The 15,041-nt window shown below is 36.2% G+C and overlaps 1 protein-coding gene across 2 annotated transcripts in view; it reads left to right on the top strand.

Annotated features, from left to right (window-relative positions):
• The window catches only part of bcar3 (BCAR3 adaptor protein, NSP family member), a 130,407-nt gene that overhangs the window by 81,482 nt on the left and 33,884 nt on the right, over window positions 1–15,041 (top strand). For both annotated transcript variants that reach the window (XM_051652771.1, XM_051652772.1), the window contains one exon: window positions 1,361–1,400. In XM_051652771.1, the coding sequence (XP_051508731.1) occupies window positions 1,361–1,400 (40 nt within the window). The remainder of the gene's footprint in view (window positions 1–1,360; window positions 1,401–15,041) is intronic.

Raw genomic sequence — 15,041 nt, 5'->3', positions numbered from 1 at the left:
GTAGAAGCTTTATGAAATCTCTAGTCTCCAGAGTAGCTTTGCCAGGCGGAACCAGAATGACTGTTGGGTTTCCAATGGGAAATCCAACTTAAAACAGGAAATCAGTTCCAGGAATGATACGCTTTCAAGTTCCACAAATAAAAAAACATATAAATAAAAAACAAACAAGCCAAAAACAGACACATTAATCTTACCAAACATCCTCATATTTCCTGTTATCTGAAGCATTTTTATATGTGCCAGAACCCTAAACCCAGGTGCCACCTACACACTGAACCTGAAAGCCACCCTTATTCCCCTAAGGGGGTGAGACAGTCAACCACACACCCTGGTGGTAAAAAAGGAAGAAAGAGTGAACATAAGAGTCATAAAGAAAGTCATGTTTTTGTGTAAGCTGAGATGAAAGAAACTCTGGGTAAGGGCAGAAAGAGAGAGAGTGGCGTAGAAGGATCTAAATGGGGAAAAGGCTGAGCTGTGCACCTCGGTGGCTTTAACCAGCGCTGAACTGCACTGAACATACTTCTTCGTGATTCTGAATTCACCACTGTGATTCCTGCATTCCTGCACGCCGTAAAAAGAAACAAAACAAGTCTAAAATGCAATGCTCCTCAGAACTGACCAAGGGCCATTTCTGCAGTTAGGGTAAGTCACATCCAGACCGCAACCTTAAAGCAGCTGGCAGGGATTGAGGTCATGTAAACAATTGCTGCGTCCTGTCTCCTCCTACGTTTCATATAGATTCTGCGTTATGTTTGCGCTAAGTTTGTCTCTCACCCAAAGGTTGCATTGAAATGTGTTTGTTTATGCTGCTCCTAACCCTGTGGGAAATCTTGTGGAATTAATTTCCATGTTCCTGGCTATAATCCTGTAGAGTTTTGGGTTTAAATCTTCAGGGAAAACAGTAACCCAGTGAGACTAAGAGCAAGATTGTGTTTGTGTCGTTTTTGTTTCTTCGAAAAGCCTGGTGTGACATACTCATCACTAACCTTTTAACCATTCATCTTTCTCTCTTAAAGACTGCTTAAGTTTGTTCATGATGAGGTATTTCCCTTTGCACAGTGTCTAAAACTGTCTTCTTAAATTTTAAGTGTTCTCACACAGTATGTGTTGGTGTGGAGTGGATGCAATTGTGATATACAGTATTTGTCTTTAGGGGGATGGTGGGCATATATGTCCTTATGTGGTGGCTGGTGTAGTCTATATTGTGGTGCAATGACCTCAGGCCAGTTGGACTCGGTGGGCTGGACTGGAAGGCACTTACCATCTACTGCAGTCCAAGGTGCAGCCTACAGTTAGGCAGCAGGAGAACAAAAGAGGAGTCAATGTGTTCACTAAAGAGAGTTCTGTCTTTCTCCTGCAGGGACTCTGCCGGCATGGACCCTACCATGGAGTATGTCAAGGTAAGGCTTTACACTCTACTTTTATCAGTGTGTGCATGTGTATGAGTGGAGTTCATTTATTGTTCAACCACAGTAAAATGCTGTTAATGACCTGAGCCTTTAAATTAGGGCAAGAATGTCAGGAATGCCAATCGAGACTGCTACTGTTTGGAAATTGAGGTTTTGATATCATTTGGACATGATACGAAGGAAAATAGTTCATTGACAAAGCGTTGAGTAAATATATACAGTAAGTATTACATTGCGTACTTGGATGGAAACTTGTTGTATCAGATTGACATAGATAAATGTGTGCGTCAGTGGGTGTGATTATCTTGGGTTTTGTAAACATATTTGCTTCCTGATATTGTCATAACTTTCCAGTTGAGATTGATTAGAGTTTCAGACAGTTAAGCGGATTGTAAAAACAAAGTTTACTCATTTCATAGTGTTTCTCAAGGTTATAACTCACACCATTGAGTTTGTAAAACATTTTTGTTCTATCATTGACCCATCTAAGTAACATTTTAATACATCAGATGTGTGCAACTCAAAGCCAGAGCTGTTCATTAAACACAGGAAATTCTACAGCAAAAAATGTCAGATAAAGATCTGACAGTCTCTAGGGTTCCTACAGTGAGAGGGGCCCTGGTAGACACATCCTCAATTAAAACAGCACAATTACAAGGGGTAATGACCTGCTGTCTCTATCTGGTGCTGTTTAAAGGGCCTGCAAGCAATGTGTAGTTTTAATAACAGCATCAAGTAAGAAAGAATGGGTTAATTGCGTTAAATGGTCAAAGCCGATATGTAGAGCAGGGTGATCAATTTAATGAAAACAAAATGAGATTACACAAAATGTATTTATTTAAACGAACACTTATTTTAAAACAAAAAGTGCATTATCCATCATCAGTAGATTTTGGAACCATCACTAGGTGGAATGATCTCCTCTGGTAATCAGCCAATAGACCCTTTTCATTGCTCCAATAGCAAAATAAAAACTCCTCTATTACATTTCCATGACTTTCCAAAAGAGGCAAAAATAAAGAGAGATGGATTATGGCAATCAGAAGAGAGAAAGATGCCAAATTCACTATCACTCCCTTAGCAGCTGTATTTGAAACTCCATCACAGCTGTGTTGACAAGATTTCTTTTTAATGAATTCCAGGAATATAAATCACAAATAAAACATTTATAAATTTACATTAAATAATAATAAAAACTCAACTGGAAGAGCATGGTACTAGCAACACCAAGATCATGGGTTTGATTCCTGGGGAACACACAAACTGATAAAATGTATATATCAAATGCACTGTTAGTCCCTTTGGATAAAAGCATCTGCCAAATGCATAAATATACTGTAAATGTAAATAAAAGGGTCCATCAGGCATGGTTATTGGCCAATGCCAAATATCACCCAGGCTGATATATTGTGTATCACTAGACATAAATGTATTTTTTAGGAAAAATCTCTGATGCGATCTGATGTGAGATGTGTTGTGACATAGATCACGGGTGTCTCATTCAGTTTGTATTGACTGAATGAGATTTTCCACTGTGATAACCAGCAGCCTTGATGGCCCCTGAGTGACAAGAACTGTCAGCACACAACCACCTCTGTCATCCTGCTGAGATTCCTCTTTTTCTCTGTCCTCCTTTTACTCACTTGGTCAGTGGCTTGACTCAACTTAGGGTCTTGCAGATCTTTGTCAAGAGCAAACCCTTCTCAACCTTACCTCACAGCAAACCACAAGCAAACAGCACAAACATTCATAGTCTTTAGCCAATATAATGTAGCAGTGCTCTATTGTAGTTGAACTTTCAGTCTTACTGTTGCCATAATGGAATATAATTTTGTTGGCTTGACAACATATTCATATTATTCTTATTCTTCTAAGGCCATACATTTCTGTCACTAACTCCCCCTAGAGCTTCTAAGCTATATTCAACTCGGCACAGACCTTCTGGCTGTTCTGACTTCGTGCTCTTAGAACTTAGTATACTTAGTCTTTTGATCGGACTTACAGTTTTCGCACAGTGGACGATCAAATATAAAAATCCTTACATTGACGGAATGTTCAAATGAGCCAAAGGAATGTTCATTTATGCTGATTTATACTGAGAAACACTGTTTCTGGACTGGCTAATTTTCTTTAAAGTTACAGTAATTTGAGGGAAAATGTACTTGATTAAAATTACAATGAGAAAAAGTCACATTTTTTGCCTAATTTTCTTTAGGCAAAAAAATTTTTTTTTTTCTTTTGATTTTGGGGTGTAATATGACCTGGACATGCTTTTGTGAGATTCACCCTCCAATTAGACAGTCCTAACAGAAACTGATAGGTGGTGAGATGACATAACATATCCTCAGGGGAATGGCATGGCCATGACATGTTTCAGTTAAAGTACATGAAATTCAAACACTGGCTCTTTATACTCTATTTTAGGTAGCTCTTTGAACTTTTAAGTGAAGTGGCTAATGTGGATATCAGTGGTTGTAGTCAATAGAGGTCGACTGATAGTGGATTTTACAGATACCAATAATTAAGTTGGGCAGTACCTGCCAATAACCGATTCATCAACCGATGGATTTTTAAATTGATACTGAATGAAAAAATAACACTCAAAGTAAAATAGTGCTGAACCTTATTACAAAAATAAACAGTACTGACTGAACCATGAAAATGTATTGTACTTTTTAAATGAAATAAATATATAAATATTAATATATATAAACTAATATTCAAATTTTAAAGTCAGCTGATTTTTAAATTGATGTTGTTTCCTTAGTCCACAAGAGGGTGCGATAAATACACAAACCATTCACCACCATTATTTTATTGCATAGAACATTCCTATCCTGGCTGTTAAAAAAGAGCATTTCATTTTCAACTAATGTGCATAAAATAAATAAATAGAAAGTTTTAGTCAGTCCATATTCTCAAATGTTCTCAAAAGTCAAAAGTCAAAAGTAAAATCAGGTGGGAAAATGCTTCAATAGACAGTTCACATGTTGATACACTTGCACTGATTCCTACTAATCCAGATTCAAGCTTCATAATAACAGAGAAATACCACATTGTTTTTTATTTTGTACAGTTGTATGTAGAGTAGCAATATTCCCAGATAGCAGTGGTATTCTGCTAAACTCGGTGGTGAAGCGGCTCAGACTATGAGCACAGGCCAGGGGCTGTTCAAACAGACGGAACACAACAGACTGGAACCGAACGCAAGGATCTTGAGACACACATTTCCAAGTTGAACAACTTTCCTGACAAAGCATTTAAACAACTAAATTCTTAATCTGAGAAACACTTATAAGAGAGCAAGATACAATGGCCAAAGACCTCCACCAACTGTAAGGGGTTGTTCACACCGAACACTTTTGCAACCATCCATTTGTTTTTCTATGTAACTGCAGGCTAGACGAACGTCTTTGTTTCCCTTTGTTTTTGTTTATTCAGTGTCTCGTGCAGGAGCGCTGTTTTATAGATGATGTGTCTAATTAAAAAGAACTTTCAGATGCGTTTCTGATTTGTTTATAAGTTTTTCTCAGCTGCATGAAGATATTAATTTGCTTTCTCACATCACTAGCTTTAAATATGTAACTTAGCTGGCTATCGAAGGCATAAACGTGACCAGCTGGATATAAACTAATGCAAATAGATGGTAATAGATGGTAACAATCATGGCATTTAAACATTTGGGTAAGACTTGCGTGTATTTTTGTCACATTGTTCTAACCGCTTGAGGTTAGCTTTAATGTTTGCGTCCTCTCAGCCTTGTTGGCAAACATACTGCTGTTCTCTACTGATGCAGCATCTAGTCAACAAATTAATTACTTTATAATGATATGACAATGTGTACTGTAGTGTACGTTTCGTTGCTGATGTTTTAAATCCACATCTGAAGTGTTCTGCTCCATGCAGAATGTAGTCTCACGTGTCAAAACAAACACCACAAGGCATCAGTGAAGTGATAGTTTTTATTTCACCTCTAGAAGCCGCTCTCATACTGTATAATGACAGCGGACCCTTTCCAGATGATCCAGCACCAGATGCAACAGGGAAAAACTATCGATGTGGATTTTTGCCAATAACCGATAGTTCCAGAAATCTGTTATCGGTGCAGATTAATCAACAAAAAAGATATATCGGTCGACCTCTAGTAGTCAGTCTGTACTGCCATTGAAGACAGTAGCCTTTTAGAATTACAAACATACATCTAATGTCTTCAACACACCTGTGTTTCTGGGTGTCTGTGTCTAGGTTTGATGTGTTTTTGATGTGTATTTGTCATTTATCTGTAGCTTCAGTAGATCATTCCCCTTGCTCTCAGCCTAGTGGATGAAGGTGGACCTCATTTCGCCTTCATCAGCTAGTGTTGAGTTTCCAAAGCTCTGTTTAACAAACACCTGAGTCTGTACATGCCTGGCATAGTGTCTGAGACAGGGAAACACAGGATCTCTGATCTCTCTCAGTAACAGAAGGTTCCCATGCAGATCTGTGCCCAAGTTTAATCCGTTAGTCTGGAAAATTACAAATGGGTTCATGGACTGGCTTTATTATAAACTGTACATGGAACCAAAAAATTATATGGACACTTGGACCACAAAATCTATGAATGTCATTGCATTAGATAACAAAATATCAAAACAAATCACTGACGAAAATGTTTGTTGATGAAGGGTTTTTCAATGAATATGAGATGAAAAAGATACATTATTACGATAATTAAATGATTTTATTCAAGCAAACTTTCGACGAAAATATGAAGAGAAAAAATAAAACTGCAAGATATTAACAGTGCAAGATATAAACAGAAGATGAAACATCTAGAGAATTATCTGTCTATAGAAGAAAAAATTAGATATGGATTAATGTAATCTGTATGGAAATAATTCTGTATGTTGGGGATTCCCCCAATTGAGCTGCTTGAGTTGAACGCGCTGAACAGTGGCAAAATGAATCGCTTTAAAGTGGGTTAATTACCGCACTCAAACGCATCCTGTTTATACATGAGATTAATCACTATATCCACAACATACATGTAATATTACAACTTGCATCAACACAGGCAATGAAGCAAATAAACATGTGAACTTGAACTAAGTTATGCGCTAATCCTAATATGCGTAATTTGCATTACAAATTAGCTGTTTCTGTAAAAAACTCTACACACAATGCAATATTCTAAACTGGCTAAACAAAAAATTAATAACAATCTTTAAAGTATAAGAATTCAGAATACAGTAGCCTAACTTCTAAAGAGTAGCTAATACTCAGTATATTCATTATTTGCTATTATTTCACATGCTCAGGTTTTCACAACAAAGACAGTTATACAGTATTTTGTATGTAGCCTATCTATGTTTGATTAATGTTTGGTTTGTTTACAGTTTGACACATTTTTGTAATTTAGCACATAATCATCATCTAAAAGATATTATTTTCATTGACTAAAATTAAATGCCATTTTAGTCAGAGTAAAACTGACTAAAATTAAATATATGATGAAATAATGACTGATTTTCAAGGATAGTTTAGTCAAAAACTGTGTAAAAATTAACACTGCTTACAACTAACACTTTTCTTTATATCATTTTTTTCAATTACTTTTAACTATCTGGTCCCAAGGTAATTTTAGTGGATGTATGAATTTAGTTCCCCTCAAATTAATATATTTATGAGTGACTTTAAATAATGACAGAATTAGAATTTTTTTTCTCACCCCAATGTTTATCCAAATCTGCACGTCTCTCTTTCTTCTGTGCAACAAAAGGCGAATTTTTTAAAATATCCTGGCCACACTTTTACATATAATTAAGGTGAATGAGGTCTGAAGCTTCATTACAAATGACAAAAAAGGACCGTAAAAATATTAAAAGTGGTCCACATGACTTCTGGGTTATAGTCAAAATCTAGTCTTTATGTCAAGTTTAAAACAATGTGAGGGTGAGTAAATGACAAAATTTCCTTTTCCGGGTGAAGTATTCGTTTAAGTGTCCAAAAAATGCTTTTTGGGGGTCACTGTAAAAACTAGCTTTGTAACTCAGCACAACTCATTTATCATAATATAATTATCAATATCATCAATAAGCAAATATCAGTATGAAAGGGTAACTTATAAGTCTCTCTCATACTTTGCCTGGTTAATGTTGCGTGCCACCATCAGGGTTTTCAGCTAAATTATGTTAGTTTTTCAATCTTTACCTAAATTGTTCATGGCCTGTTAGTTGAGGAATGTTTTCTCAATGTTAAGAGGAAGTCAGCCATCAAATGTGGGATAATTAACTTCCAAGACCTCATGTGCTGATGTCACTTCCTGAAGTCAGATGAGTTTAGCATTGTTAGTGAAAACAGATTGTTTTTTGATGATATCAGATTGGGTGGTGGTTTGGTTTGGGTTTGAGTTCAAGGTAATCTCAAATTCAAAAACTACTCAGTTTACATCTGTAAACTGAGTAATTTATTATTATTCTGAATGATAATAATAATAATAAAAAAACACTACAATAAGCTAACTATACAGCTGAGGGCAAAAATATATTTAATGTCACGCAATGATGGCTTGATTTGGTCAGTGAATATGAGTGGGTGTGTCCTGTTTCCACCAGTCCTTTATTTATCCTCGTTTCTCTCATCGTTTGACCTTGTTTCTCTCAGCATAGATCGGTTACATTCTGGTGCAAAATTGGAGATATTATCATCAAAGCTGATCTGGAGGGTGGAAGTTGTTTTGATGACTTGATGTTTAGAAATATGTTTTTTTTACAGGGTGGGAACCAAATCCCTCTTCTTAGCGACTGGGGGATAGGATAGGTGAATCACAAACTTAAGACAAGTGATTTAATTCGTTTTTTTCATTCAATCACACTGATGATTTTATGTGATGATGCTGTCATATAGAAACAACATTGTGCCACATTTGGTCAGGGAATGTGTGTATATATTACATGACCTTTTGGCACTCATTATCTTCTCTTTGGCACATAATGGAACCACTTCTTACCCCATAGTCTTAAAAATAAAAGTTCCAATTAGAACCAAAAAAAAAAAAAAAGGTTTTACAGCCTGATTCCATGAAATAAACTTTTTAAAGCAATGCTACTGGTTCAATACAAGTTAAGCTCAAGCTCAATATTTGTGGCATAATGTTGATTACCAAAAAATAAAAAATAAAAAATAAAATAAAATAAATTAAATAAAGAAAATTGTCCCTTGTTTATTTAGAAAAAAGCATATAAATCACAGTTAAAATAAGGCACTTACAACTGAAGTAAAAGGGGCCAGTCATTAACATGTAAAGATTCATTATATTTTAAAGGTTAACATTGCTAAATTATCAGTTGGTGAATAAATTAAGCCATAGGGGTTCAGTTGACAAAAAAGTTTGGGAACCTCTCTAGTTCTTTAAAAACGATTTAAAGGTGCACTCAGTAACTTTTGTCTTTGTGTCATCTTGGGCCTACACTGACACCTAGTGGCTTGGATGCAGCATCATTTAAAATCAACAGTTTTCAGTTTCAGATGACATTGTAGAAATGTAGTATTCACAGTCAGCCATGGTTAATTTAATCAATGAGTGAAAGTGTCAAATAACAGGACGGTTACTGAGATTATGTGAGTAGTATTCGGCTGGTCATGCGATTCGAACATGGCAGCCCCCATGTGTGGACCCTCTCCATGTAGAATTAAACAGCTTTTATAAGGTTACTGATATGACTGGAGTCTTCATTTTAATTTGAGTGGTCATGATTTCCTACATATATTAAAAAATCACAATTCATAGGAGTTAAATTATTTTACTGAGTGCACCTTTAAGTACTAGTATTTTAAGACCCAATATGATGTAACATCAAGAACTTTTTTAATCTCCATATAATCATTTAGTCAATTCAAGAACCCTGTACAGCAAGAAATAGTCCTTTATGCTGCAAATAACCATTGAAGAACTTTTATTTTTAAGAGTGAAGATTACAGCAGAGTTATTTCTCTCTTCCTTTCACATACACACAATGGCACACACATGCATATGTACACATATATAACACACACTCTCTCTTTTTGCCCCTTGTTACCTGATGCTGAACATACACATACACTGTTACTCAGTAAGCTGCTAAGCACTCATGAAAGAGCTTTACAGGAACAATGTGTCTCTGTACTCCCTGTGGAATCTGCTTCCCTCTGAGCCCACCAGCCTTTATACCGACCCGTAGAAAGCCTGGTCTCACAGAGCATAGAGTGACCCAATAAGAACTGTTCAGAGGGCTTCTGCCACTCAAACGATGAGAGATGGAGAGAATGAAGATTAAATGGAAGAGATTGACACACGCTCTTGATGAAATCGTATCATCATTGCTTGATATTACATATATATGAAAACAATAAGCCATGAGAAGATGTGCATTACAGTAAGTTTTACCAATGGTATTAGAACAATGTGAAGCAGAGCTTTTATAAAACACCAGCTATAGCAATATTAGAAAAGCCCATTTTTAATAAATTACATTTAATAGTGATAAGAATCAGAGTAAACAATTCTTCTGCCAAGTAACATAGTTCAAACCTAACTGCAGGCTGTTTACAGTTGCTAGGCAAAGAAGCAACTTGTTTACATTTATCGGCAAAGTTGTATGGAGAAGAAAAAAAAACTCAGCTGGAGTAGTAAGCAGTGATGTTACTCAAAATAAGTAATCCACTACAAACTACTAATTAGTTCTCTAAAAATGTAATCAGATTTCTTTACTAATTACTTCATCTAAAAAGTAATCACATTAATAATTATTTTACTTTTAAGTTACTTTCTAAACCACTTTTCCTAGAAAAGTTTTTCGTTTTCCACTCATAACATCTATATTTCCTCATTCCTTGTCGCACACCCTTAAGCTTTCACAGAAATGCTTATGGACGTACATATGAATTAATATTCTAAATGTATTATACATTTTACTTTAGGGCAAGTAATGTACTTAAAAGCAATTACTTTAATTGAAAGTCAGTGACTGTAATCTGATTATAAGAATAGTTACACTACTTTTTACTTTTAAAAGTAATTAGATTACAGTAACTAATTACTTTGTAATCGGATACACCAAACACTGGTAGTAAGGTACTAGAAGAGTAAGTAAAACAGAGTACAGTAGTAATTTTGACTTTAGGCTTGCACAGAAGAAAATTGCAGGAGAAAAGATGACATATAATTTTATAATAACTTAAGGTAAGTCATAAACATCATATAATGCTTAACACATCAGTAGTTCTGTTCAAATATGCAATATATAAATGAAAGTGACAAATTTGTCAATTTACATTTCTAACTATTCAGTGTACCTTAATGATCCGTTAAGCATTATACGTAAGTAACAATGTTTGTTAATGTTAATATAAACTATTATAAAGTAATACACCCATCAGCCACAACATTAAAACCATCTGCCTAATATTGTGTAATTCCCCCTCGTGCCGCCAAAACAGCGCCAACCCATATCAGAATAGCATTCTGAGATTATATTCTGCTCACGACAATTGTACAGAGTGGTTATCTGAGTTACTGTAGACTTTGCCAGTTTGAACCAGTCTGGCCATTCTCTGTTGACCTCTCTCATCAACAAGGCATCTCCATCCGCAGAACTGCCGCTCACTGGATGTTTTTTGTTTTTGGCACCATCTGAGTAAATTCTAGAGACTGTTGTGTGTGAAAATCCCAGGAGATCAGCAGTTACAGAAATACTCAAACCAGCCCATCTGGCACCAACAATCATCCATGCGATTATCTAATCAGCCAATCATGTGGCAGCAGTGCAGTGCATAAAATCATGCAGATACAGGTCAGGAGCTTCAGTTAATGTTCACATCAACCATCAGAATTGGGAAAAAAATGTGATCTCAGTGATTTGGACCGTGGCATGATTGTTGGTGCCTGTGTGGCTGGTTTGACAAAAAACATCCAGTGAGCGGCAGTTCTGTGGATGGAAACGCCTCGTTGATTAGAGAGGTCAACAAAGAATGACCAGACTGGTTTGAACTGACAAAGTCTACGGTAACTCAGATAATCGCTCTGTACAACTGTGGTGTGAAAAATATAATCTCAGAATGCTATTCTGAGATGCGGGTTGGTGCTGCTTGGCAGCACGAGGGGGACCTACACAATATTAGGGAGGTGGTTTTAATGATGTGGCTGAATGGTGTATAAGGATATAAGTGATATAAAGTTAATTTAATTTAAACAGGTTTAACCTTAAGAATGCATGGCTTTTGTTCTGGTTTTATAAAACCTGACGCATGCTCTGTTATATATCCAGATTTTTCATTAAGTTTAAACGAAATAAATACCATGTGGCACACTCCCTGCAGTTAAAGGCTCCAGTTATTGCAACAAAGTTTTGGCTGGTATTCTAAACTTTAATGCAATGTTATTAATGGGAGTATTTTTAGATCTTTTCCTCAGGATACATTTTAGAGCAGATATAAAGGGTCTGCTCTATAAATTTAGCATACATGCACACACACTGAGATAGACATACTGATGAACACAGTAAATCTTGTCTGCATGTATCATTTGGCCAGTGCTGAGCCAAACTCATCATTTCCTTCTTGATATTACATGACTCGGAATTTGGAACAAGATTTATAAATCGTTACATTAGTGAGTTATAGTAAAAGCTGTATTCAACTACAAAGCTGCACATCTGCCAGATAACTCCAATGCCAAACCAAACAAAGTTCATAGTGTCTGTATGTAATTATGCAGTATGAACTATGACACAGTGAATGTAGAGATTTACCTAAAAATTAGTGTCAATCTAGATGAAGAATTATGAAGAAAGCCAACTATATAACATCAGCCACTAAAGCGTGTAATTTTACTGCTGCACACACAGAGGCACAACACCCTCTAGTGTTAATTCATGTACATAACAACACACTGTGAACTGTCTAATAGATTATAGCAAGCTTGCATTCTGACTTTTTACATCATTTCAATTAAGAAAAAGCAAAATCCTTTGAGACAGCAAAAGTTTATTGTTTGTCTGAGTGAAAATGTTTCTAAAATTCCAATTACAGTTTGTGTTTTTGGATGGTACATTTCTTGGCTTAGTATGTCCTTTTTCTCGTTTTGTGTATAGTATGCGTTTGTTAACACTATACTGTTTTCAGATCTCAGCATGGGTGAGAATGTAGCATTGTGTTAACAATGGTAGAAAATTTTATGGTGCATTGATTTGACATGGGTGAGGTTGGAATGCACCATTTGTTTGTTATGCTATCATAACAACCAACCAACCAAACAAATAAATATTTTGGTGGAAATTTGGAACATTATAATTCCAGTCCTTTAATATCTAGGGTGAATTAGGTTAATACTTTTTGCACTTTCAACTTCTGCAATTTACTGACAGTTACATCCCAGCTAGAATATGATAATGTTAATAAAGACTTGCTTGTTATAGAGCAAGAAATGCGCAAATTAGAGCTTAGGTTTCCTAGGCTACTCTAATTCACCCGACAGTGTCTTAAGATATAAATATGTCATTTAGCAAGAAACAGTCACATGCAAGTTCTTTACCCTTTGAACTACAGTCTCTTGACAACGTTAAGTCAGACTTGTATTTAAGGTTTATGTTTGGCTCTCATGCACAAAGTCATCATGCTGACTTATTTCCTTAGCAGACTGTGGAAAAGTCGATGGCTCACACGGCCATGGCGCTTTTATTCAGTGTAATTAGGTAGTTTAGGATCCCACTCTCTGGAAGAACATTCAAGTGTTGGTTCGAATGTTGGCCAGCCAGCCATAATGTCTTGTTTACTTCTTAAGAGCGATCTGGGAGAAATATAACAAATCTTAGTTGATAGACATCCAACTGTTTGCATCCAAGAATGTTCCTGGGATAGTTCGGACTAACGGCATACTTTACTTTTCCCACCGATGAACCGAGTTTCTACATAGAAAGTTTCCAGAATTAATTTAAATTTGTTGGTTGTTTAGAAAAATAAAGAAAAGAAAGACAAACTGGTTCAATCTTATGAAAACATAAGAGGGTCACATTTCACCCCAAAATCGAAACATTTGCATAGATAGTTACAAATTTGACATGCTGAAGTCTAGTTTTCTATAAGCATAACAGAGAACATTTCCTCTCACTAAATGACCACATAACATTAAATGATGCAAAGCATTGCACGCACACACACAGACCCACTTCATAAGCATTAGTCTTAAACATATTAGTGTGAAATATGTGTTTGTTGTCATTCACACTTTAATGTTTTAGCTAACAAACTATATGAACTCTTGTCCAATCCACTCAATTGGACTGGAAAACCTAAATTGCCTTCTGTCGTCTAATCGTGCTAGTTATCAAATGCTTCTTTTACTCCACACAAGAGATGTTTCGACGGGGTGGGGGTTCCCTTCCATGAAAATGACAGAAAGCGTAATGCTGTTAATGATCAGGCTTATCAAGAGAAAGCCCACTGTTTGCCCCCGCAACAAAAGCCCCTCTAGTTAGCCAGCTAGCCGCAATAACACTAAGTGCTGTGTGTGTGACTAAGACACAGAGTAGTCTTGTTATTTAAACCCCAATGGGAAAAGTGACTGCATTTGGCCGTCTGGGACCCCTCGGGCTCAGCCGGGCTCTCTTCCCTGGGTCAGGACAGTCCCAGCTGGGGTAGAGAGTCCTCCCTGCTGGGGGAATGCTCTTTTATATTAACCCCCTGCTGTTTGTGAAATCTCACCTGGAGTTTAGAGTGATGTTGTGATGATACTGACAGACACAGTCCTGGTCCCTCAGTGCAAACCTGTCACACAGGATCACGACTGTCCCTGTCGGTCTGGAAAACTGTTCCTGAAAGACCTCCACAGGAAATGCTCTCTCTTGTCTGGACGTATTATTTTCAAATGTCAGTGGTGGTTTGCGGTTTACTTGAATTGCTTGATATCAGATTGTCTCTCAGCGTGTTCTTACATTATGTGTCAGCTTTGTTCTTTACACGTTTGTGGTTTAAAGTCTCAAACCAAGCACAGAATCAAGGAAGTTTTTAAGATTTATGCAAGCTTAGATAATCATGTTTGTACATTTATATTTTTTCTGAATCAATATATAATTAAACTAGGTTTTTACATTCTGTTAAGAAAATGTAAGGGGGCAAAACAAGTCGTCAATATGCTAGAGTGATTTGGGTGGTTACCAGGGTGTTGCTATGTGGTTGGTAAGGTGTTCTTTTTTTCTTTTTTTTTTTGCAAGCATACAACCTGTGTCATAAATTAATCACAAACAAAATCACATCAAAAGGTACCTTGTGCTTGGTACAACAAAATAGTTGACATTTAACAGCTTAACTGAGGATTGCAAAATGTGTAACATACAAATGACAATGCAACAAAGAGAGAACAACAAATACATCAACAAACATCAAACGAAATGAAACACAAAACAAAACAAAACAAAACAAGAGGGGGGATTTATAACCCTAAATATGAGCAAAAGTACTAGTGATGCTTGCACCACTAATTACAAGAACCAGAAATGCAGTTACTGACAGATGTGAAGTGGCTTGGATAAAAAGCTCTGAAACTAGTAAGCATTTGCATAAAAAGAGACCATTTTGAGAAATCTTGAAATACTTGGATAAAATTCTATATATTGTATT

This window comes from Myxocyprinus asiaticus, chromosome 24, assembly GCF_019703515.2.
Source record: "Myxocyprinus asiaticus isolate MX2 ecotype Aquarium Trade chromosome 24, UBuf_Myxa_2, whole genome shotgun sequence".
Classification (NCBI taxonomy): Eukaryota; Metazoa; Chordata; class Actinopteri; order Cypriniformes; family Catostomidae; genus Myxocyprinus; species Myxocyprinus asiaticus.
The sequence above is the reverse complement of the archived record's forward strand: the minus strand, read 5'-3'. Positions and strand labels throughout refer to the sequence as shown.